The 21514-nt window shown below is 47.4% G+C and overlaps 1 protein-coding gene across 3 annotated transcripts in view; it reads left to right on the forward strand.

Annotated features, from left to right (window-relative positions):
- LOC144696781 (E3 ubiquitin-protein ligase TRIM33-like) overlaps nucleotides 1–21514 on the forward strand; it is a 122707-nt gene that overhangs the window by 70304 nt on the left and 30889 nt on the right. For 2 of the 3 annotated variants that reach the window (XM_078568508.1, XM_078568509.1), the window contains exons 3-10: nucleotides 3677–3824; nucleotides 4729–4861; nucleotides 12054–12170; nucleotides 13201–13315; nucleotides 14003–14149; nucleotides 15583–15700; nucleotides 17839–18116; nucleotides 19991–20164. In XM_078568508.1, coding sequence (XP_078424634.1) covers nucleotides 3677–3824; nucleotides 4729–4861; nucleotides 12054–12170; nucleotides 13201–13315; nucleotides 14003–14149; nucleotides 15583–15700; nucleotides 17839–18116; nucleotides 19991–20164 — 1230 coding nt within the window. Of the gene's footprint in view, nucleotides 1–2851; nucleotides 2870–3676; nucleotides 3825–4728; nucleotides 4862–12053; nucleotides 12171–13200; nucleotides 13316–14002; nucleotides 14150–15582; nucleotides 15701–17838; nucleotides 18117–19990; nucleotides 20165–21514 lie in introns of those variants that run through there. The other variant, XM_078568510.1, reaches the window with a different exon arrangement.

A 21514-nucleotide genomic window follows, 5' to 3' on the forward strand; every position in this document is an offset into this window, starting at 1 on the left:
TTCACATAACTGATCCAATGGGCTGAATGGCCTCCTGTGCTACTTGATTCTATATTTTGAAGTATTAGTACAGCCTATGGACCTGGAGATCATCACAGTGTTTTCTAGCCTCACTGAATTCCAGCTCAACCCAATGATCCTGAACCCACAGCAATGAAAGTTAAAACGACAATTTATAAGTGTAAACAATAAAAAACATGTGAGGAAGGAACTGGATGTTCACAGTGGGTTAGATATTAACCTTTCACCCCTGGCTCAATTCCAGCCTAGACTGATGGGATGGAATTTGTTGGTTCGAACGGCATCCAATGGGTTTGGTCAAGCTCAGCCTGGTCAAGTGATTGTGACCGAATAGTACAAGAAGTGGCCTTTTATTCTTCACCAGTTGGCAATCTCCTTGCGAGAGGTCACAGGTCGGCGGGGGTAGATCATGGAAAAAGTGTCAAACTGGTGCATCATGAGATGCTTTTTTTGCGTTGGAGGCTGATGCACGTTGTTGTGGCAGGGTAGAGGAGACTTTACTCGACATCTAACTCAGCCCTGACCCGAAGGCTGATGATACTCGACGCTGACGCAGGCTGTCTGAAATGGAAAGAGTTTCTCAACAACATTATTACTTGCCATGGGTGAGTATAATATTTTTACTTTTTGTCAAAAAGATCTATGATCTGTTTGTCAAAACAGGGTGCCAATTATTTTTGGCAATGGTCAACTTTGTAGGTAACCTTGCATCCTGTTTCACCCCAGTGACTGGCAATGGTTCATTCTGGGGAACTCATTCAACAGCCGCAGTGTTTTATTTTGTGTGTACATTTGCAGGTCTTCAATCTTTTGGGGTGCGGAGTGATTGCGCCAAACTTGCACATTGCCAGCTTGCCTCTTGCAGGTCCAAGGCGAGTGGGAGACTGCAGCCTAGCAGCCAAGACCCTGGTGTTGGGCGAGTTTCAAACGTGGGGGCAGAGGGGAGAGACTCTCAGCGCAAGGAGACAGTCTATTACAAACTGAGATTGTGCGCAATGAAGGGCAACTGAACAAAGATGCTGCCAGTAAGGCAGGCACCTGAATTTTGCCCACCAAGTCATTTGGTCATGCCAGTGAGATCGTAAAGGAGTCAGAAGGGAAGAAACAGCCAAAGAAGTCCCACTCGAGGGACAGGCACACCATCTATGTCAATGCAGTACTGAGGGAGTGCTGCACTGTTGGAAGTGTTAACAGGATGCAAGCTGGCTGGTGAAGCCAAAACCAAGACACAGAGCATTTCTTTATTGAGAGAGTTTATTGACTTTTCAGTCTCACAGCTCCCCTCCCGCACAACCCAGTGTTCCAGGTGTCCCTTATTTGTATGTGCCCAAGGTCAATTAATGCCCAAGACCTGTTTTCCTTGACTGTAACAATATAATTGACATTACCAAATCTTTACAAAGTAATTGATAATACATGAGCAGGAAGTGCTGTCAATTTAATGAGGTATCAAACTGAGGCTCTCTCTGCCCTCTCTGGTGGATGTAAAAGATTCCATGGCCACTATTTCAGAGAGAAGGGGAGCCCGGCCTGGTGCCCTGTCCAAATATTTTCCCTCAACCGACACCTAAAAGAGATTACCTGATTGTTATCAATGGCTGTTTTTTGGATCTTGCTGTGCACAAATTGGCTATCGCGTTTCCTACTTTACAACAGTGACCACATTTCAACAGCACTTCATTGGCTGTAAAGTGCTTTGGGACATCCTGGGGTTGTGAAAAAGCGCTACACAAATGCAAGACTTTCCTTGTATGGACAAATCTCTCTGCCATGTATGTTCTGTTCGAAGATCTTTACTTGAAAAGCCTGTACAGTGTTTTGGCAGTGAACGAGTTAACAGGAAATAGATGGGCGATGAGGAAGCAGGAGATCAGGATCTCAAACAGGACGCAGGGTTGTCATTAGGACTTTTTTTGTTTGCTAGATGGAACACTGTGAACTATAAACTTTTTAAATTTGAAACAGGAAATGTTGGAAATGTACAGCAGGTCAGTTAACAGCTGTAAAGAGAATCTTACAGCACCACTGAATGGAACAAATTTGAAAGATTAATCTGCTGTTTTCCCTCTTTGGAGACTGACCTGTTCTATATTTTCAGTGTTACCTGTTCTGATTTGAGATTTCCAGCATTTGCACTTTAATTTTAATGTGTGTATAGTTTTCTCTTGGGCCAAGCATGGTTCAGAATGTACTGTTCTCTCATCCCAGTCAGAAGGCCACTGATTCAAGTCTCACTCTAGCGGTGAAGGCACTTATCTAGGCTGATGCTCCAGTGCAGTTCAAGGGAGTCCTGCACTGTTGGGGGAGTGCTGTCTTTCCGATGAAACCAACAGGATGGACCTGAAAGAACCCATGGCACTATTTTGAAGAAGAGCAAATGTGTTAACTCAAACGTCCTGGCCAATATTTATTTCTCGATCAACATCACTAAAACAGATAATCTGGTTATTACCGTATTGTGGGGTGGGGTTTTACGGCACACAAATTGCCTGCAGTGTTTCCTACATACAACAGTGATTACATTTCAGAAGCACTTCATTGGCTGTCAAGTTCTTCGGGACACCCTGAAGTCATGAAAGGCGCTATATAAATTATTTGCAAAGCTTTGTATACCATTCAAGATTCCGTGGTAGTTTAGTAACACGCTGTCCCATGTGAATGTCTCATGCCTCATTTACCGGGTTAATTTAGCAGATCAGGATCTCTCCCTGTGGGTTATGGGAATGATTTGCTGTATGATTTACTATCTTTACAAGGGACAAGAATGGAATGCTGGTCTGAGTAACAGAGGTGAAAAGCTCAGCTCATTTGAGAAACTTGGATGCTACGAGTGACTGAGCTAAAATAGGTTGGATGTCCTTCCTTAAGCACTTCATGATCTTGGTAACTTATAAATACGACGTGAGAGATTATCTTCCCACGGATCAGTAAATTTCATTGTTGAACATAACCATGTATGACACAGGAATGTTGGCTTTCACCACAATTAACTTTCCAAGTAGAAAATGCTGGAAAAGCTCAGCAGGTCTGGCAGTATCTGCGGAGAGGGAAACTGAGTTAACATTTCGAGTCCGTAATGACTCTTCTCCAGAGCTCGAAACGTTAACTCTGTTCTTCTCTCTCCACAGATGCTGCCAGGCCTGCTGAGTTTTTCCAGCATTTTCTGTTTTTATTTCCGGCATCCGCAGTATTTTGCTTTTATTGAACTTTCCCAGTAGGCTGACGGCCATTTTGTTTCTGCTTCCTGGCTCAGTTGCATCATGGGCATGTTTGGATCTGTCTGTTTGGTCAGGTTTGAGGGTGGCCTGACCAAGGTGCTTAAAATGTTGAAAGGCTTCAAAGAGAAGCTATTTTGTCTGGTGGGGAAGCCCAGCACAAGGGGCTATAATCCAGAGTTGGGCCAACCAGAGTGAAGCCAGGAAGCACTTTCCAAAATGGAGCTAAGATAGAAATCACCCTCGATCTGATTAAATCTCACAATGGGCTGAAGGGGTTAAACGCCCTTCCCCTGTTCAGAAGAAATAGTGACACTGTAATGGGGGTAGGATTGGCTTGTTCCCGTAGAAACACCTTCCTCTTATCCCTTCACTGCGCAGATGTTGGGGCTTGGCTTCCTTCCTAGGGCAATAACCACTTGCTGCTTTCCTTTGCTCAGGTCTGTACGAGCTGTGAGGACAATGCTGAGGCCAGTGGCTTCTGTGTCGAGTGTCTCGAGTGGCTCTGTAAAACCTGCATCGAGGCCCATCAAAGAGTCAAGTTTACAAAAGATCACACTGTAAGACAGAAGAAGGATGTGTCACCAGGTAAATATAAAACAATTCACCAGCAACCACCCCCCACCACCTTACGTATAGACCCTCTGCAGCACCGGTCCTTAACTGCGTCTCACCAGGGGAAAGGGAGGGTGAATTTGGGGTTGGGAGGCAGGTACTAGTTTTGCAGCTTTATTTTTTATGGGTTAGGCACACGATGGTGCCATTCCAACAAATGAAAATTGATCCTAGCGTTAGCACCCAGGTACCGCAGGATGCCAGGGGGCACCTGCCCATCGCTTGTTGGCAGTGGACCCAGGAGAGGATTTAAATTTTAATTGGCTGGCCTCCAGAAGTGAGCACTGTTAAATGTTTCAGCAGGCTCAGTGGTCACCTTGTGCAGCGGCTGGATGTCATGGTGAGGCCTGAACCAAAACCTGGACACTCTGGGCTGGATTAGAGAGAGACGCCCTGTGGTAAATTGGAATATGCAGATCACCAGGACATAAACTAAAAAGGCAACGAGACGTGAGAAAAAGGATGTTTTGTAAGGGGTTGCGAATCCAGCAGATACAAGAGGTAAACTTAAAAAGTAGCAAATGCTAGGAAAAAGACAGCTGAAAGAGGAACAGACTGCTTGACGCTTGGGGTTTGTCGCATTAGATTCCCATTAAAATTAGGATGGCCTTGCAGCTGAATATGTGAAGTGCCCATTATTGGGAATGAGTATTACAAATAGGGATCCTGCTCAACCAAAAGGCTGAAAAGGTGAACTAAACCCTGCCCCCAAACCCCATCCCCACCCCCACCTCAGCAATCTGTGATCCAGGCTGTTCAACGTTAATGGCAGTGAGTTGTCAGCGGTTTAATTCCAGCGCGGCTAGCGTTCCAGACAGGATGGGCAGTGCAAAACGTTAACCTGGACCTTGTTGCATCCTTTTCTGTGTTTCCTCAGAGGCGGTCAGTGTGTCCAACCAGCGAATGCTCTTCTGCCCCATCCACAGGCAGGAGCAGCTCAAGCTTTTCTGTGAGACCTGCGACCGGTTAACGTGTCGAGACTGTCAACTACTGGAACACAAGGAGCACAGGTAACTAGACAGGGCAGACACAGGCATGGCTGCCTGCTCACAACACAGGCATGGCTGCCTGCTCACAACACAGGCATGGCTGCCTGCTCACAACACAGGCATGGCTGCCTGCTCACAACACAGGCATGGCTGCCTGCTCACAACACAGGCATGGCTGCCTGCTCACAACACAGGCATGGCTGCCTGCTCACAACACAGGCATGGCTGCCTGCTCACAACACAGGCATGGCTGCCTGTCACTGTATAACACTGGGGTACAGGTCTGTCACTGTATAACACTGGGATACAGGCCTGTCACTGTATAACACTGCGGTACAGGCCTGTCACTGTATAACACTGGAGTACAGGCCTGTCACTGTATAACACTGGGGTACAGGCCTGTCACTGTATAACACTGGGGTACAGGCCTGTCACTGTATAACACTGGGGTACAGGCCTGTCACTGTATAACACTGGGGTACAGGCCTGTCACTGTATAACACTGGGGTACAGGCCTGTCACTGTATAACACTGGGGTACAGGCCTGTCACTGTATAACACTGCGGTACAGGCCTGTCACTGTATAACACTGGAGTACAGGCCTGTCACTGCATAACACTGGGGTACAGGCCTGTCACTGTATAACACTAGGGTACAGGCCTGTCACTGTATAACACTGGGGTACAGGCCTGTCACTGTATAACACTGGGATACAGGCCTGTCACTGTATAACACTGGGGTACAGGCCTGTCACTGTATAACACTGGGGTACAGGCCTGTCACTGTATAACACTGGGGTACAGGCCTGTCACTGTATAACACTGAGGTACAGGCCTGTCACTGTATAACACTGGGGTACAGGTCTGTCACTGTATAACACTGGGATACAGGCCTGTCACTGTATAACACTGGAGTACAGGCCTGTCACTGCATAACACTGGAGTACAGGCCTGTCACTGTATAACACTAGGGTACAGGCCTGTCACTGCATAACACTGGAGTACAGGCCTGTCACTGTATAACACTGGGATACAGGCCTGTCACTGTATAACACTGGAGTACAGGCCTGTCACTGTATAACACTGGGGTACAGGCCTGTCACTGTATAACACGGGGGTACAGGCCTGTCACTGTATAACACTGGGGTACAGGCCTGTCACTGTATAACACTGGGGTACAGGCCTGTCACTGTATAACACTGGGGTACAGGCCTGTCACTGTATAACACTGGGGTACAGGCCTGTCACTGTATAACACTGGGGTACAGGCCTGTCACTGTATAACACTGGGGTACAGGCCTGTCACTGTATAACACTGGGGTACAGGCCTGTCACTGTATAACACTGGGGTACAGGCCTGTCACTGTATAACACTGGGATACAGGCCTGTCACTGTATAACACTGGGGTACAGGCCTGTCACTGTATAACACTGGGGTACAGGCCTGTCACTGTATAACACTGGGGTACAGGCCTGTCACTGTATAACACTGGGGTACAGGCCTGTCACTGTATAACACTGGGGTACAGGCCTGTCACTGTATAACACTAGGGTACAGGCCTGTCACTGTATAACACTGGGGTACAGGCCTGTCACTGTATAACACTGGGGTACAGGCCTGTCACTGTATAACACTAGGATACAGGCCTGTCACTGTATAACACTGGGATACAGGCCTGTCACTGTATAACACTGGGGTACAGGCCTGTCACTGTATAACACTGGGGTACAGGCCTGTCACTGTATAACACTGGGATACCGGCCTGTCACTGTATAACACTGGGGTACAGGCCTGTCACTGTGTAACACTGGGGTACAGGCCTGTCACTGTATAACACTAGGGTACAGGCCTGTCACTGTGTAACACTGGGGTACAGGCCTGTCACTGTATAACACTAGGATACAGGCCTGTCACTGTATAACACTGGGGTACAGGCCTGTCACTGTATAACACTGGGGTACAGGCCTGTCACTGTATAACACTGGGGTACAGGCCTGTCACTGTATAACACTGGGGTACAGGCCTGTCACTGTATAACACTGGGGTACAGGCCTGTCACTGTATAACACTGGGGTACAGGCCTGTCACTGTATAACACTGGGGTACAGGCCTGTCACTGTATAACACTGGGGTACAGGCCTGTCACTGTGTAACACTGGGGTACAGGCCTGTCACTGTATAACACTGGGGTACAGGCCTGTCACTGTATAACACTGGGGTACAGGCCTGTCACTGTATAACACTGGGGTACAGGCCTGTCACTGTATAACACTGGGGTACAGGCCTGTCACTGTATAACACTGGGGTACAGGCCTGTCACTGTATAACACTGGGGTACAGGCCTGTCACTGTATAACACTGGGGTACAGGCCTGTCACTGTATAACACTAGGGTACAGGCCTGTCACTGTATAACACTGGGGTACAGGCCTGTCACTGTATAACACTGGGGTACAGGCCTGTCACTGTATAACACTGGGGTACAGGCCTGTCACTGTATAACACTGGGGTACAGGCCTGTCACTGTATAACACTGGGGTACAGGTCTGTCACTGTATAGCACTGGGGTACAGGTCTGTCACTGTATTACACTGGGGTGCAGTACTGATAGGGACAATTCTGTTACTGTGTAACACGGGTACAGGACTGATGGGGACAACTCTGTTACTGTGTAACATGGGTACAGTATTGCTGGGGACAGGTCTGTTACTGTATAACACTGGGGTACAGTATTGGTGGGGACCGGTCTGTTACTGTATAACACTGGGGTACAGTACTGGTGGGGACAGGTCTGTTACTGTATAACACTGGGGTACAGTACTGGTGGGGACAGGTCTGTCACTGTATAACACTGGGGTACAGTACTGGTGGGGACCGGTCTGTTACTGTATAACACTGGGATACAGTATTGGTGAGGACCGGTCTGTTACTGTATAACACTGGGATACAGTATTGGTGGGGACAGGTCTGTTACTGTATAACACTGGGGTACAGTACTGGTGGGGACCGGTCTGTTACTGTATAACACTGGGATACAGTATTGGTGGGGACCGGTCTGTTACTGTACAACACTGGGATACAGTATTGGTGGGGACAGGTCTGTTACTGTATAACACTGGGGTACAGTACTGGTGGGGACAGGACTGTCTCTGTATAACACTGGGATACAGTACTGGTGGGGACAGGTCTGCTACTATATAACACTGGGGTACAGTATTGATGGGGACCGGTCTGTTACTGTATAACACTGGGGTACAGTACTGGTGGGGACAGGACTGTCTCTGTATAACACTGGGATACAGTATTGGTGGGGACAGGTCTGCTACTGTATAACACTGGGATACAGTATTGATGGGGACCGGTCTGTTACTGTATAACACTGGGGTCCAGTATTGGTGGGGACAGGTCTGTCACTGTATAACACTGGGGTCCAGTATTGGTGGGGACACGTCTGTCACTGTATAACACTGGGATACAGTACTGGTGGGGACAGGTCTGTCACTGTATAACAATGGGGTACAGTACTGGTGGGGACAGGTCTGTCACTGTATAACACTGGGGTACAGTACTGCTGGGGACAGGTCTGTCACTGTATAACACTGGTGTACAGTACTGGTGGGGACGTGTCTGTCCCTGTATAACACTGGGGCACAGTACTGGTGAGGACACGTCTGTCACTGTATAACACTGGGGCGCAGCACTGGTGGGGACAGGTCTGTCACTGTATAACACTGGGATACAGTACTGGTGGGGACAGGACTGTCACTGTATAACACTGGGGTACAGTACTGGTGGGGACAGGTCTGTCACTGTATAACACCGGGATACAGTACTGGTGGGGACAGGTCTGTCACTGTATAACACTGGGGTACAGTACTGGTGGGGACAGGTCTGTTACTGTGTAACACTGGGGTACAGTACTGGTGGGGACAGTTCTGTCCCTGTATAACACTGGGGTACAGTACTGGTGGGGACAGGTCTGTCACTGTATAACACCGGGATACAGTACTGGTGGGGACAGGTCTGTCTCTGTATAACACTGGGATACAGTACTGGTGGGGACAGGTCTGTCACTGTATAACACTGGGGTACAGTACTGGTGGGGACAGGTCTGTCACTGTATAACACTGGGGTACAGTACTGATGGGGACAGGTCTGTCACTGTATAACACTGGGATACAGTACTGGTGGGGACCGGTCTGTCACTGTATAACACTGGGGTACAGTACTGGTGGGGACAGGTCTGTCACTGTATAACACTGGGATACAGTACTGGTGGGGACAGGTCTGTCTCTGTATAATTCTGGGGTACAGTACTGGTGGGGACAGGTCTGTCACTGTATAACACTGGGGTACAGTACTGGTGGGGACAGGTCTGTCACTGTATAACACTGGGTTACAGTACTGGTGGGGACAGGTCTGTCACTGTATAACACTGGGGTACAGTACTGGTGGGGACAGGTCTGTCACTGTATAACACTGGGATACAGTACTGGTGGGGACAGGTCTGTCACTGTATAACACTGGGATACAGTACTGGTGGGGACACATCTGCTGGATAAAAATCGAGGTGACTCGTTAAAAGTATTGTGCATAAAAAGTGTTAAATGTAAATTTTCCCTGAAGTTAGGTGTACTAAGATGCTTGTTGGGAACATTACAATATGAATCTGAGCGCATGGAATCAATGCTTGTGTTGTTCCTAAAGGGGCTTCTGACCCCGAAAGTAGATCATTGTGTTACGCTCCTCCCTTTTGTGCTGGATCTTTAATTTTTTAACCTGTTTATGGACTGAACCTTTTTCCAGCCTGGCCTCTGACAGAGTGAATCCCTTCCTGCCTCTTTATCCGGTAATCTCTGCCCACGTATCTGCCCCTTCGAGCTTCCTTTTCCTGTAGTTAGCTGAGTTCCCTTCCTCAATTCTGCTCCAATTCTCCGGAGATAATCAACCTCCATTGTGAGCCCCTTGCAAAGAAGGAAAAAGCACATTGCCCCCGCCATCGGAAACACTTCCCCATCCCCCCTCCACCCAACCCATTCGGAAACTGAGAGGTAAGTTGCTGTTCCTGAGCCTGTTTTGGAGCTGGTCAAAGGAGGCACTTTCTGTAGCTTTTTCATTTTCCCTCTTTTCATCCCTACACAGTGTCTGTGTTTTCCCCATCTCCCCCACCACCCCCAATGCTGCACTGAAGCAACCCGAGTGATGGTTTACAGTGTGGAAGCCTCACCCAATAACCCAAACCCGAGGGTTTGGATAACTTAATCCAGGTGTGTTGCTCAGGAATCTCCGGCAGCAGCAGCAGCTGGTAAAGGGCAGCCGCCTGTCCTCCTGGTGTTGAGGGGTGGGGTGGGGTGGGGCTGGTGGTTTGCAGCTGGGGAAGGTAGTGGCAGCAGGTCTTCAGGATACAAGTTTAGATACCGGTTTTTTCAACAACAGAAAATCCAAGCCACTGTCCCGCACCTGTTTTGACTGCGACACTGTTCAGTTGTCCCAATTTTAATATTAATTGGGGTGGAGTCCAATTAGTCTCAGTGACAGCCTCCCAACAGCCTTCATGCTGTGGAGCCACGTTGGACCACATTAGGCTCCATGTCCGCTTTCTTTAACTGAGTAAGCCTCTTGCTGCAGTGCAGTGCATCAACTGTAGCCACTTATACTGGGAGGAATGCTCCAGTGCTGCTTCTGACCTTCCCAGTGTGGTGCCCAATACTATGACACCAATGCATTGAGGATCAACACTCTCCAGCTCTGTTTTGACCTCATTTGTAACTCCCATGACTCACCACCTTCTTTCTGCAACCCGACAGTGCTTAGTGGCTGATCGACCTTGATGCCGTAATGTGGGAGGAGGCTGGTGTGGAGCTCAGACCCTGGCATGGGAGCTGTTGGGCCTCATGGTCTGCAATGTTGGCAGAATCACAGAGTTGTCACAATATGGAAGGAGGCCATTCAGCCCATCATGTCTGCGCTGGCTCTCCAAATGAGCAAATCAACCTCGTGCCACTCCACCTCCTTCCAGCCCCCAACTTTCTCCCTGTAACCCGTGTTATGAAAACTATTGAGGGTGGAAGTCAGGAACTTCAGCTCCCGACAAGCCTCAGACCTTGAGTGCAGGCGCAGACTAGGAGCGGGCTGCACACGCGCAGTTCGACATTGTAAGCTCTTTTGGCCGAAGACGGGTCCAGTGCGCCAGCACAGAGAAGATAAATGGTACAGTGACTGGGAGCGGAGTGCCATGGAGGAGTAGAGTCCCAGGTAGGGGACAGGGAGAGGTCCCAAAAGGGAAAGGGACAGGGACAGGTATCAAAAGAAGAGTCCCAGAGAGGGGGCAGGGATAGGAAAAGGTCCCAGTTCAGTTAAAATAGAGAGGAGCAGAGAAACAGGTTCTAAACAGAATGGGGAGCAGACTTTAAGTGAAGAAGGTTGGTGACTCCACGCTGCGGGCCTTTGGAGCTGTGGTGTTCTGCTCGGCGCGGCCGAAGAGCTGAAGTTGTGCCTGTGAGTTGGTGCTTGGTGGCAGACGTGGGACACCAGGGGAACGGAATCTCGGGAGATGAGGTTGAAACCCTGGGGGCTGTTGTGGATGCCACCTGAGTTGGAGCGACCCTTTGGAGAGAATTCCGGGTTAGACCTTCAGAGGTGAAGACTGGAATCCCTCGTGAGAGGGACAGAATTTCAGTGAGACTGGTTGACAGTGTTACTGATGTTTGGGTGGGCTGTTGAGAAATCCGTGGACCCTATCTTGGTTGCATCTGCCATTTATTGTGCATTGTGGTGTGTTTGACCACAGTCCGCCTGTTAATTCACATGAACCTCCTATTTATCCTGAATGTCAGAATGTAAGATAGATATCGTAACTTGTTTGATCTTTCTGACGCTGTATAGTAAAGTTTATTTTTATTTGTTCAAGACCCGTGGAATCCTGTGGCTTTATTCACTGAGAAAGTGTCTTAAATCTCAAACTTTTGTCTCCTCTGAACAAACATTATTGGTCCCTAACCGGATCTTAACAAAAACTTGCGGGTCTGGCTAAGGATCATAACACCTGCACATTCTTCCTTTTCAGATAATAATCCAGCTCCCTTTTGAACACCTCCATGTTCTGTGTGATGCAGCTCAGTGATTTCTGTGCGAATCACCCAGGGTTCTCGGTGTTATTTGGGATGTCCAGTATAACTGCTAGCTAAGTTTTGAATGCCTGTTTTTGTTTGCAGATACCAGTTTTTAGAAGAGGCCTTTAAGAACCAGAAAGTTATCATCGACACACTGACTGCCAAACTTCAGGAGAAGAGAAACTACATCCAGTATGCAGCCACTCAGATCCAGAACAGGTACCCCTCACTCCCTGTGGCTTTCTGTCCCCCCACCTCCCCCCTCACTCCCTGAGGCTTTCTGTCCCCCCACCTCCCCCCTCACTCCCTGAGGCTTTCTGTCCCCCCACCTCCCCCCTCACTCCCTGAGGCTCTTTGCTCCCTCAGAGACGTTTACACCTCAGAAGGAGGCCATTCGGCCCATCGTGTCCCCGCCAGTCAACAAAGACCTGACTACACTAACCCCATTTTCCAGCTCTCGGTCCATAGCCCTGGAGGCTATGGCAACAGGCTACCCCATCTGCCTGCACCCTCATTGAAGCATTGAGTAGGACAGCAGGGTGATGGGGGGCATCAGAACAGAGCGGAAAGGGGAAATAGTGGCAGTGGTAATATCACTGGACTGACTAATGCTCAGGGGACATGGGTTCAAATCCCACCAGGGTAGCTGGTGGAATTTAAGGTCAATTAATTAAAAACAACTGGAATATAAAGCCAGTCTCAGTAATGGTGACTATGACAACTATCGGTAATTGTTGTAAAAACCCATCTGGCTCAGTAATGTCCACTAAAATCTGCTGTCCTTATATCACTCCAGACTCTTATCTGCACTCTGAAATGGCCTAGTGAGCCACTCAGCTCAAGGGCAATTGGGGATGGGCAACAAACGCTGGCCTTGCCAGTGAAGCCCACATCCCATCAAAAAAAAAATAAAGAAAAAACACAATAATATATTTAACTACTGTGCACTTCTTACAACCATCAGTAGATGGCAATTGGGGGCAGGAAACATAGCCAATTTAAAACCATGGCGTTACTTTTTGTCTTGTTAATACTCCTGTGAAATGTCTTGGGATGTTTTACTGTGTTTAAGGAGCCAAATAAAGGCAAGTTGTTGTTTTATAGAATGAACCTCTCACAATATAATCGTGAATATAAGGGTGGTTACACCTCCTCATATATTTTTTTGATTGGCCCATCCTAAGAGTGACAGTTGTTAATAAAGTTGCAGCATTTTTTGGTGACTATAAGCCCAGTGCTTGTATTGCAGGATTAACGAAGTAAATGAAAACTGTAAGAAGGTCGAGCAGGACATTAAAGTGGCCGTCTTCACACTAATGATCGAGATTAACAAGAAAGGAAAAGCCTTGTTGCAGCAGTTGGAGGTGAAGTATCCTGACTGTATTTCCTTTGAGACCTCCGCGCTCCTTCAATCCTGGCCTCTTGTGCATCCCCCTACTCGCTTTCACCCCACCGCTGGCAGCCATTATTTCAGCTGCCTCGTCCTTGAACTCTGGAATTCCATTCTTAAACCCCTTCCACCTCATAGGTTCAAGGCCCACTCCAGAGACTTGAAAATGTAATTTAGTCTGAAACTCTAATGCAGTACTGAGGGAGTGCTGCACTGTTGGAGGCGCCAGCCTTTAACAGAAGTTATGCTGAGCCCCCTAGGTCCTCTCGTGTAGATGTAAAAGAGCCCCTGTACCATTCAAAAAGGGCAGGGGAGTTCAGTCTGATGTCCTGGCCAATACTTATCTCTCAACTAACATCTAAAACAAAGCTCCTGGTCATTATTTCATTGCTGTTTGCTGTGCGCAAATTGGCTGTGGCTTTTCCTTACATCACAACAGTTCAAAATTACTTCATTGGTTGTAAAGCGCTTTGGCATGCTCTGAGGTTATGAAAGATACTGTATAAATGCAAATCTTTCTTAATATAAATATTCTGATTTCACCACAAAGTGGACAGATCACATTGTCTCCATGGTAACATTAAGGCCTCTGGTCATGCTGGGGTGATTTAGGATGTGTCCTGGTTAACAGGCTGATTTTTCCCTTGGATTTTTCCCATAGAGTGTAACCAAAGACCGCCAAGCAAAACTCCTCCAGCAGCAGCTCGAGATCTCTGGGGTGTCGAAACAAGTGGAGCATGTCATGAACTTTGCCAAGTGGGCTATCTCCAACAGAAGCAGCATCGCACTGCTGTACAGTAAACGCCTGGTAAGATAATCCAAGTGCCCAGGACCAGAGGCATCAGCCCGTGCACAGCTCACAGCAGAGGTCTCTGCCTAACCATCGGGAACAGGAACCCTGCGTGGATTTCTTCTCCCTACTCCATAGGCGCTGAGGTCACTTTAATGCAGCTTCCTTTCTAGATCCCTCTGGCAGAGATGTGAATTGTGTGGGGGAGGTGGGTGGGGTGGGGGGGGGAGGGGTTTGATCTCTGGGCCCATACTCACTTCTGACCAAGACTCCTGGTGTGATCATGCCTTCAGTCTGCTGGTTCTGAGTTTGGCTAGTCTCATCTTTTTAATATTTGTCCTTTGGGTGTGGGCAATGCTGGCAAGGCTGCATTTATTGTCTGTCCGTAGTTGCCCTTGAGAAGGTGGTGAGTCACTTTAATTCACTGGAAAGTTTGATCCAGCTTGCTCGGTCACTTGACAGGTTAGTCAACCAGGTTGTTGTGGGACTAGAGTAGGCAGATGGGTAAGATCTGCAGATTCCCCTTTCCTAAAGGACATTAGTGAACTTATTGGGTGTTTAATGACAATCTCATTGCTGCTCTTGGTGAAACCAGCTATTCATTTCCAGATTTTAGAACGTAAATTGGAATTCTCAAACTGCACTGCGTCACTTGAACTTGCATCCTCTGGATCATTGGCCCAACCCTCTGGATTACCATCCAGAAACGTAACCGCTACAGCACTGCACCCCAGGGTGCATGAGCTCATATTGGAAATCTTGTCTTGTACCCATCACCCAGTCTCACTGGATGAGGTCACAGGGTGGCTGGAGTGGATAATGGCAAAATAGTCAGGCAATAGGGGGCGCTATTCCATTATTGGGCTGAGTCATGTTGCTGGGGTAGAGTAGAGGGAGCTTTGCCTCTGCTTATGGCTTAAATAAAACCAGAAAGTGCTGGAAAAGCTCAGCAGGTCTGGCAGCATCTGTGGAGAGAGAAACAGAGTTAATGTTTCGAGTCCAGTATGACTTTTTGGAACAACCTCCCTTGCCTAACTCGGGAGGACCCGATGCTCGTACAGGGGGAGTGTGAAGTGGGAAGAATTCCACTCCCCAGTGCTGGAGTCCTTCACTTTAGGCGCAAAAAGGGAAGGGAAAACCAGCGGAGGTAGCAAAGGGAGCCTCGTACACTCTAGGTTATACAGCTGTCGATGTCTGACTGTGACCGAATATTTGGTTTCCAGCTCTGGACTAACCCTTCCGCTTGCTCCCTACTTCATGCGCAAAATGGAGCTGGTGCAGTTTGGGATTGTGCGTGCGCGTGTTCTACAATGAGTTCTGTAAAGTGTTGACACTTTAACCCCCCCCTCCCTACCCCACAACCCACCCCCACCCCCCCACCCCGCACCCCCACTCCCAGGACCCCCACTCCCTGGCCTGTCAATGCTCAACCTCGCCTCCTCCAATTGCAGATCACGTTTCAGCTGAGGTACATTCTCCGCGCCCGATGTGACGCATCCCCAGTCGCGACCAGTTCCGTTCGATTCCACTGCGACCCCACCTTCTGGGCCAAGAACGTCCTCAACCTGGGTAAGTTGGAACAAACCAAATGGAAGCTGCAAGGAAGGGTGGAGGAGGAGGAGGTGGGTTTTAGTATTTATGAGTGAACATTACCGGCACTGAAGCTGCTTGATGCCACTTGATGCTGATGAAATGGTTTGTGAGTTCCCGGGATTTTGCAATGGTACACAAACTCTCTTAACATCTGCCAATAAAAAAGAATCCAACAATTTTGCCGGTGGCCAATGGTTAAGCTTGCAACAATAACACTTCAGCCACACAATGTTTAATCATGCTTTGCAGTGAAATAAGTTGGATCAGTTGAGAATACTTCTGCAAGTACCTTCTGCTGCCTCCCCCCAGCTTCTCATGCTCTACATTTGAGCCTAGCCAGTTCCACCGCTAACTAGTGTAAACCAGTCCACCGGAGATGTAAACTAGGCAATCATTCTATTCCGCTGAACCCCCCCGCACTCCATTTTGCAGTGATTGGTATTTTTTAGCATGGGATACAAGTTTAAATACTCATTTTGGTTGGGGATGGGGGATAGAGGGGATGTGTCCACCTTACACTTTCTATAGTTTGGGGGTACAAGGCACCGTTTCTATAGGATATCAAAGTGAAATAAGCCCCCAAGGGTTGCTAGGGAATGACCTAAGGTGGTACGGAGGGTAGGCAGGCAGACAACGCTGTATGAGACAGGTTCTTCTCTCACCCACCAGAACTTCAAAACTGACAGAAACACAGAACTGTTACAGCACGGAAGGCCATTCAGCCCATCGTGTCTGCACCAGCTCTTTGAATAAGCTATTCACTTAGTGCCAGTCTCCTGCATTCTTCCCGTAACATTCTTCCTTTCCAAATAACAGTCAAATTCCCTTTTTGAAAGCCTCGATTGACCCTGCCTCCACCACACTCAGGCACTGCATTCCAGATCCTAACCACTCACACTGTAAAAAAATAAGCTTTTACTCGTATTGCTTCTGCGCCTTTTGCCAATTACTTTAAACCTGTGCCCTCTCATTCTCAATCCTTTCATGAGTTTCTCTCTATCTACCCTGTCCAGACCCCTCCTGATTTTGAGTATCTCTATTAAATCTCCTCTTGGCCTTCTCCAAGGAAAACAGCCCCAACTTCCCCAGCCCATCTTTATCACTGAAGTATATACTGACATCTGCAGCCAGTGTTTGACAGACAATGTGGTGCTGCTTTCTCCCAAAGAAGCAGACGTTTTGTGCTTTGTGCTGAGCCAGAGTGTGGATATGGGGATGGGCTAAGTTGGGCACATACTTGTATTCTGACCAGTAAAGGAGCTGAAGATCAGATCACCACTCCTCGCTCGAGAGGACAAAGGAGCCCAATGCTCTAACCTACTCACAAGCATGCCCTCATCGGCCTTGTATCAGCTGGCTTCAGATACCGTGCTCTCCTCTAAGTCCGAAACCCATAGGTTCAAGCTCCACTTCAAGACGGGAGCGTATAATTTGGTACTGAGGGAGTGCTGCACTGTCAGAGATGCTGTCTTTCAGGTGAGATTTTGAAGAGAGAGCCCATCTGCCCTCTTGGATGGATGTAAAAGATCCCATGGCACTGTACAAAGAAGAGCAGGGGAGTTCTCCCCGGTGTTGAGGCTAATGTTTAATCAGTTTGCTAGGACAGTTGGAATGAGAGAGATTTTTGCTGAGTAAGGGTATCATGGAGCAAGGGTTGGGTGAGTGGAGTTAAGGTACAGAATGACCATGAATGGTGGAACAGGCTCAAGGGCTGAATGGCCTACTCTTATTTCTAATGTCCCTATGTAACATCAGCAAAAGCTGGGTACTGGTCACTTATCTCAATGGCTGTTTGTTGGAACTTGCTGTGCACAAAATGTTTGCATTTGCTTTCAGATACTACGCTGCAGAAATAGTTCCTGGTTGTAAAATGCTTCAGGATATTCTGATGTGAAAGGAGTTATGTTATTGTAATTCATTCATTTTTTTTTTTGCCTGGTTTTACTTTCCTCCTTGTTTGAGGCCTTAAAATGGGGATCACAAGATTAGTAGCTGGTGCCTCTTGATTCCACACTAGGAAGCAGAAAGGTAGATGATGGAAGCTGTTGCCCATATTTCAATTTAAGCTTTAAAAAAAAACCTGTTACCTTTTTTTCCACCTCCCGTCCCAACAGGTTCCCTTGTTTTGGACAAGAATCCACCTGTGGCAGGCAGCAGCCCCAACATGGCTACAGGACCAAGCATGCAGCCCCAGGACAGTAACACGGCTAAGGTCCATGGACAGATTAACCTGGCCCAGCTCCGCCTCCAGCACATGCAGCAGCAAGTCATGGCTCAGAGAATTCAGCAGCGCATGCACCAGATGAGACCCATCCTGCCAGTAGCCCAGCAGTCCAGGCCCCCGGGCCCACACATGGGCCAGCAACAACCACCACTATCTCCCAACAACCAGGTGAGCTGTCTATTCAGAGTAACAGTGAGTCTCAACGAGTCACATCGCTTCACCTCCGAGTTGGGTTCAGAGGCAGCCTATGGCTGTTCAAGAACTAATTCAGTTTTAAAAATCTGTAAATGAAAAGCTGACACCTCAGAATGTAAAACTCCATCGGTTCACTCATGTCCCCTTACTTTTTTGCTGCTTTTGAGAGTAACCCCAGCCTCTCTAATCTCTGATCATTTAGCGATTGGTAACTGATTTATTCTGTACATTCCTTCAGTCTCCTCCTCTTACAACAGGCAGCCTTGTGTGAATGGAATTTCTCTGCTACGTGCAATGGACGGTATAAAATGGCTGTGTTAACAAAATTAAAAATGACAGAGTTTCACGGACTGCCAGAGAGAGAACAGTTAAAATTCACACTGCACCAAAATAATTTCTATTCTAATCTGGCCTATTTATTATCCATAGTGGGTGGATATCAATTTACCTAATCAGGCAGCAGAAGACATTCTGTGAATCACAACTGTTTAATTGTTAAACTGTAGTTCAGTACAAATACCAGATTCCACTCTTCCCTTCTGGATCCTCTCCCTGTCCAGGAGCAAACCCACCCACTGGGGGAAAGCCCAGCTCTTACGTACAGGCTTCAATGAGCATAATTATTATGACGCAGCTGATGGTGAATGCTGAGCTGTTCAAATCTCAGGGGGACATTTGAAACAACTGTCATAACCAATTTTTACAGTTTGTATGTTTCGAGATGCAGGCTTTGAATTCAGTTATAATAAGACCACCGAGTCTCAAGAGGTTTTTATAAAACTAAATTAAACTTTTATTAATCAAAAGATTGTAAGCACATACGTATGTCTACAAATTACTACTATAATAACTTCTAAAAATGCCCCAATTAATCTGACTCCCAGTTACACCTCTGTTAAGGCAACAGTAAACCACAGATTTAAACAAACCCCTTGGCAAAGCACACTCTGGACAGTCGCAATCAAAATGAGTTTCTTTCAGCTCTGGGTCCTTGTAGACAGCGGCTTGAGGTTTACAGGCTGGAGGCTTTAGATCTTAGAATCCCTCTTCTTTTACCAACAGCCTTCTCTTCCTTTATACATATTTTCCTCTTTGAATGCAAATTCTCATTGTATCACTAGGTTTTTTGAACTTTTAACGATAAAACCCTTTCATAACACCAATTTTATTAATAAGCTTTGGAAAAAATAAACATGTTATTTGGCTTCTTCTGGCTAGGTGTAATATTTCACCCATTCTTTTGAATGGTTTATTTAAAAATGCAATTTTCCCCTTTACACTTCACCTTCTAACTTCCCTATGTTTACGTAATTAACATTTCAAACCTACTTCTATACATCAAAGCCTCTAGATCAGCTGGCTTTGATCCAATTAAGACACACACATAGGCATAGATGCCAATAGAACTGTGTTTTAAAATAACTTCCAATAGCATTATAGACGTTATTATATCTTCTTGACCTGATCTGCTCTCAATTCACTCTGAAGTTTGTCATGGTTTACTCTTAAAGGGACCTGCATCTCTAACATTCATCTTGACCTTGACTTGGTCAGTCCCTTATGTGGGAAATTTCCTGCACTGTCAGGCAGGGATTGGTGAAGAATGCTCGTCTGGAAATATCAAATATTTAAGTGAAGTCTGCCTCAATAGTGCCCTTTGGTTCACCTTGTTGAGCAAGTAAGTTCTGTAATTTCTGCCTGGAATCAACAATGAGTGGCACCTTTGAAATTGACGTTGGTACCGATAGATAATGGTTTTAAATGTGGCAATCTTGTGGTGGGGAAAATACTTTGACTGAATGTGCAGGAGGGACACGTTGAAGCTTACATGTTTGCCTTGTGCTCAGTCCTTGCAGCCACCTCGTCTTATCAGTCTGCAGAGCCTACAGAGGAGCAATCCAAATGTGCCACCTCCCACGGCCCAGCAGATGCGCATGCCTCCCAACACGATCAGGATGACTGTCCCCCAGCCACACAGTGGGCCACAGCACCACATGGCGACTAGCCCACTGATGAGACAGGTAAGACAGGACAGCCAAGAGAAGGAGCCTGGAAAGAGCTGTGAGGTCGGGCTAAGGGAGGCGCTGGAGCCGGTGCTCTCGCATCCGCCATCTTTTTGTTGCTGTCGGAGATTTTTGGATGCCTTGCCAGGGAGTTTCAATCTATTCTGCATGGCTATTGTTTGACGAGGTAGCTGGGAGTGTTCATACAACCCAAGGTAGTTTGCTGTTTCCCCCGCTCAGGGCTATGTTAGAGTCGTGGTCATGTTGCAAGACTAGTCATCCAGAGATCTAAACTAATAACTCAGATACATGAGGTCATTACTCACCACGACAGTTCAAGAATGAACTCAGTATTAAAGATCTGCCCAAATAAACCTTGTTTACTCTTAACTACCCACTGAAATACACTAGTAAATCATTCAGTTGTATCAAACTGCTTTTGGAACACCTTCACCACAAGGACTGCAGTGGGTGAAGAAGCCAGTTTCTCAGGGCAGCTAGAGATGAGCAATAAATTACGGCCTTGCCAGTAACACCCACATTCCTGAGTAAATCCCAAGTCTTACTTCCACCTGTTATGAACAAAAATCAATCATTGCCCTGACACAGTCTTGCCATTGATCGATTGTTACTCAGTCTCTGCCTGTGACCTAGTGTGGCTTCCGTCAGTTTTAATGGGTGGGGCAGTGGTGTTGGGGGAGGGTGGATCGGGGAAGAGGGGCTTAGTGTTTACCACAGCAGAAATGGACACTTAAGGCACGTGCCCATGAGGTGACACAGGCCCAGCGTGTTGCATTGTTCCTGCCAATTTGCAGTCGGTGGCAGAGTTGCCCTCTGACAGGCTGGCAATGTGGATGATGTGGCATGACCAGCAGCTGGACTCTCAGCTGCAGTTGTTTTTGGCTGGAATCACTAATGCAGTGCCAACTCTGACCACACTGCCACTATACCTGCCTCTCCCTCCCTCCCCTCTCTCTGCTGTTGGGGACTGTCAGGGTTTGTGTCGATTAGTGGGCTGAATGACTTCTATTTGAGCCCACACCAGCTCCAGAAGGGCTGGTTTTGCTGTGGGTGGATTTTCAGACTCTTCCACACGTGGAATTGTAGAAAAGGACCAAAGCAGGCCAGTCATCTAATCCGGTATTTCCAGAGCAGCCCAGTTAGTCCCACTCCCTGGCTCGTTCACCATCGCCTGCCATGTTTTTCTCCTTCAAGTATCTATCCAATTCCCTTTTGAAAACTATTGTCAAATCTATGTCTATCACCCTGTCAGGCAGTGCACTCCAAATCCTAACTGCTCATTTTGTGAAAAAACGGATTTTCCTCATGTCGCCTTTGTTTTGACAATAAGAACACATGAAATAGGAA

This window comes from Cetorhinus maximus, chromosome 22 (assembly GCF_964194155.1).
Source record: "Cetorhinus maximus chromosome 22, sCetMax3.hap1.1, whole genome shotgun sequence".
Lineage (NCBI taxonomy): Eukaryota > Metazoa > Chordata > Chondrichthyes > Lamniformes > Cetorhinidae > Cetorhinus > Cetorhinus maximus.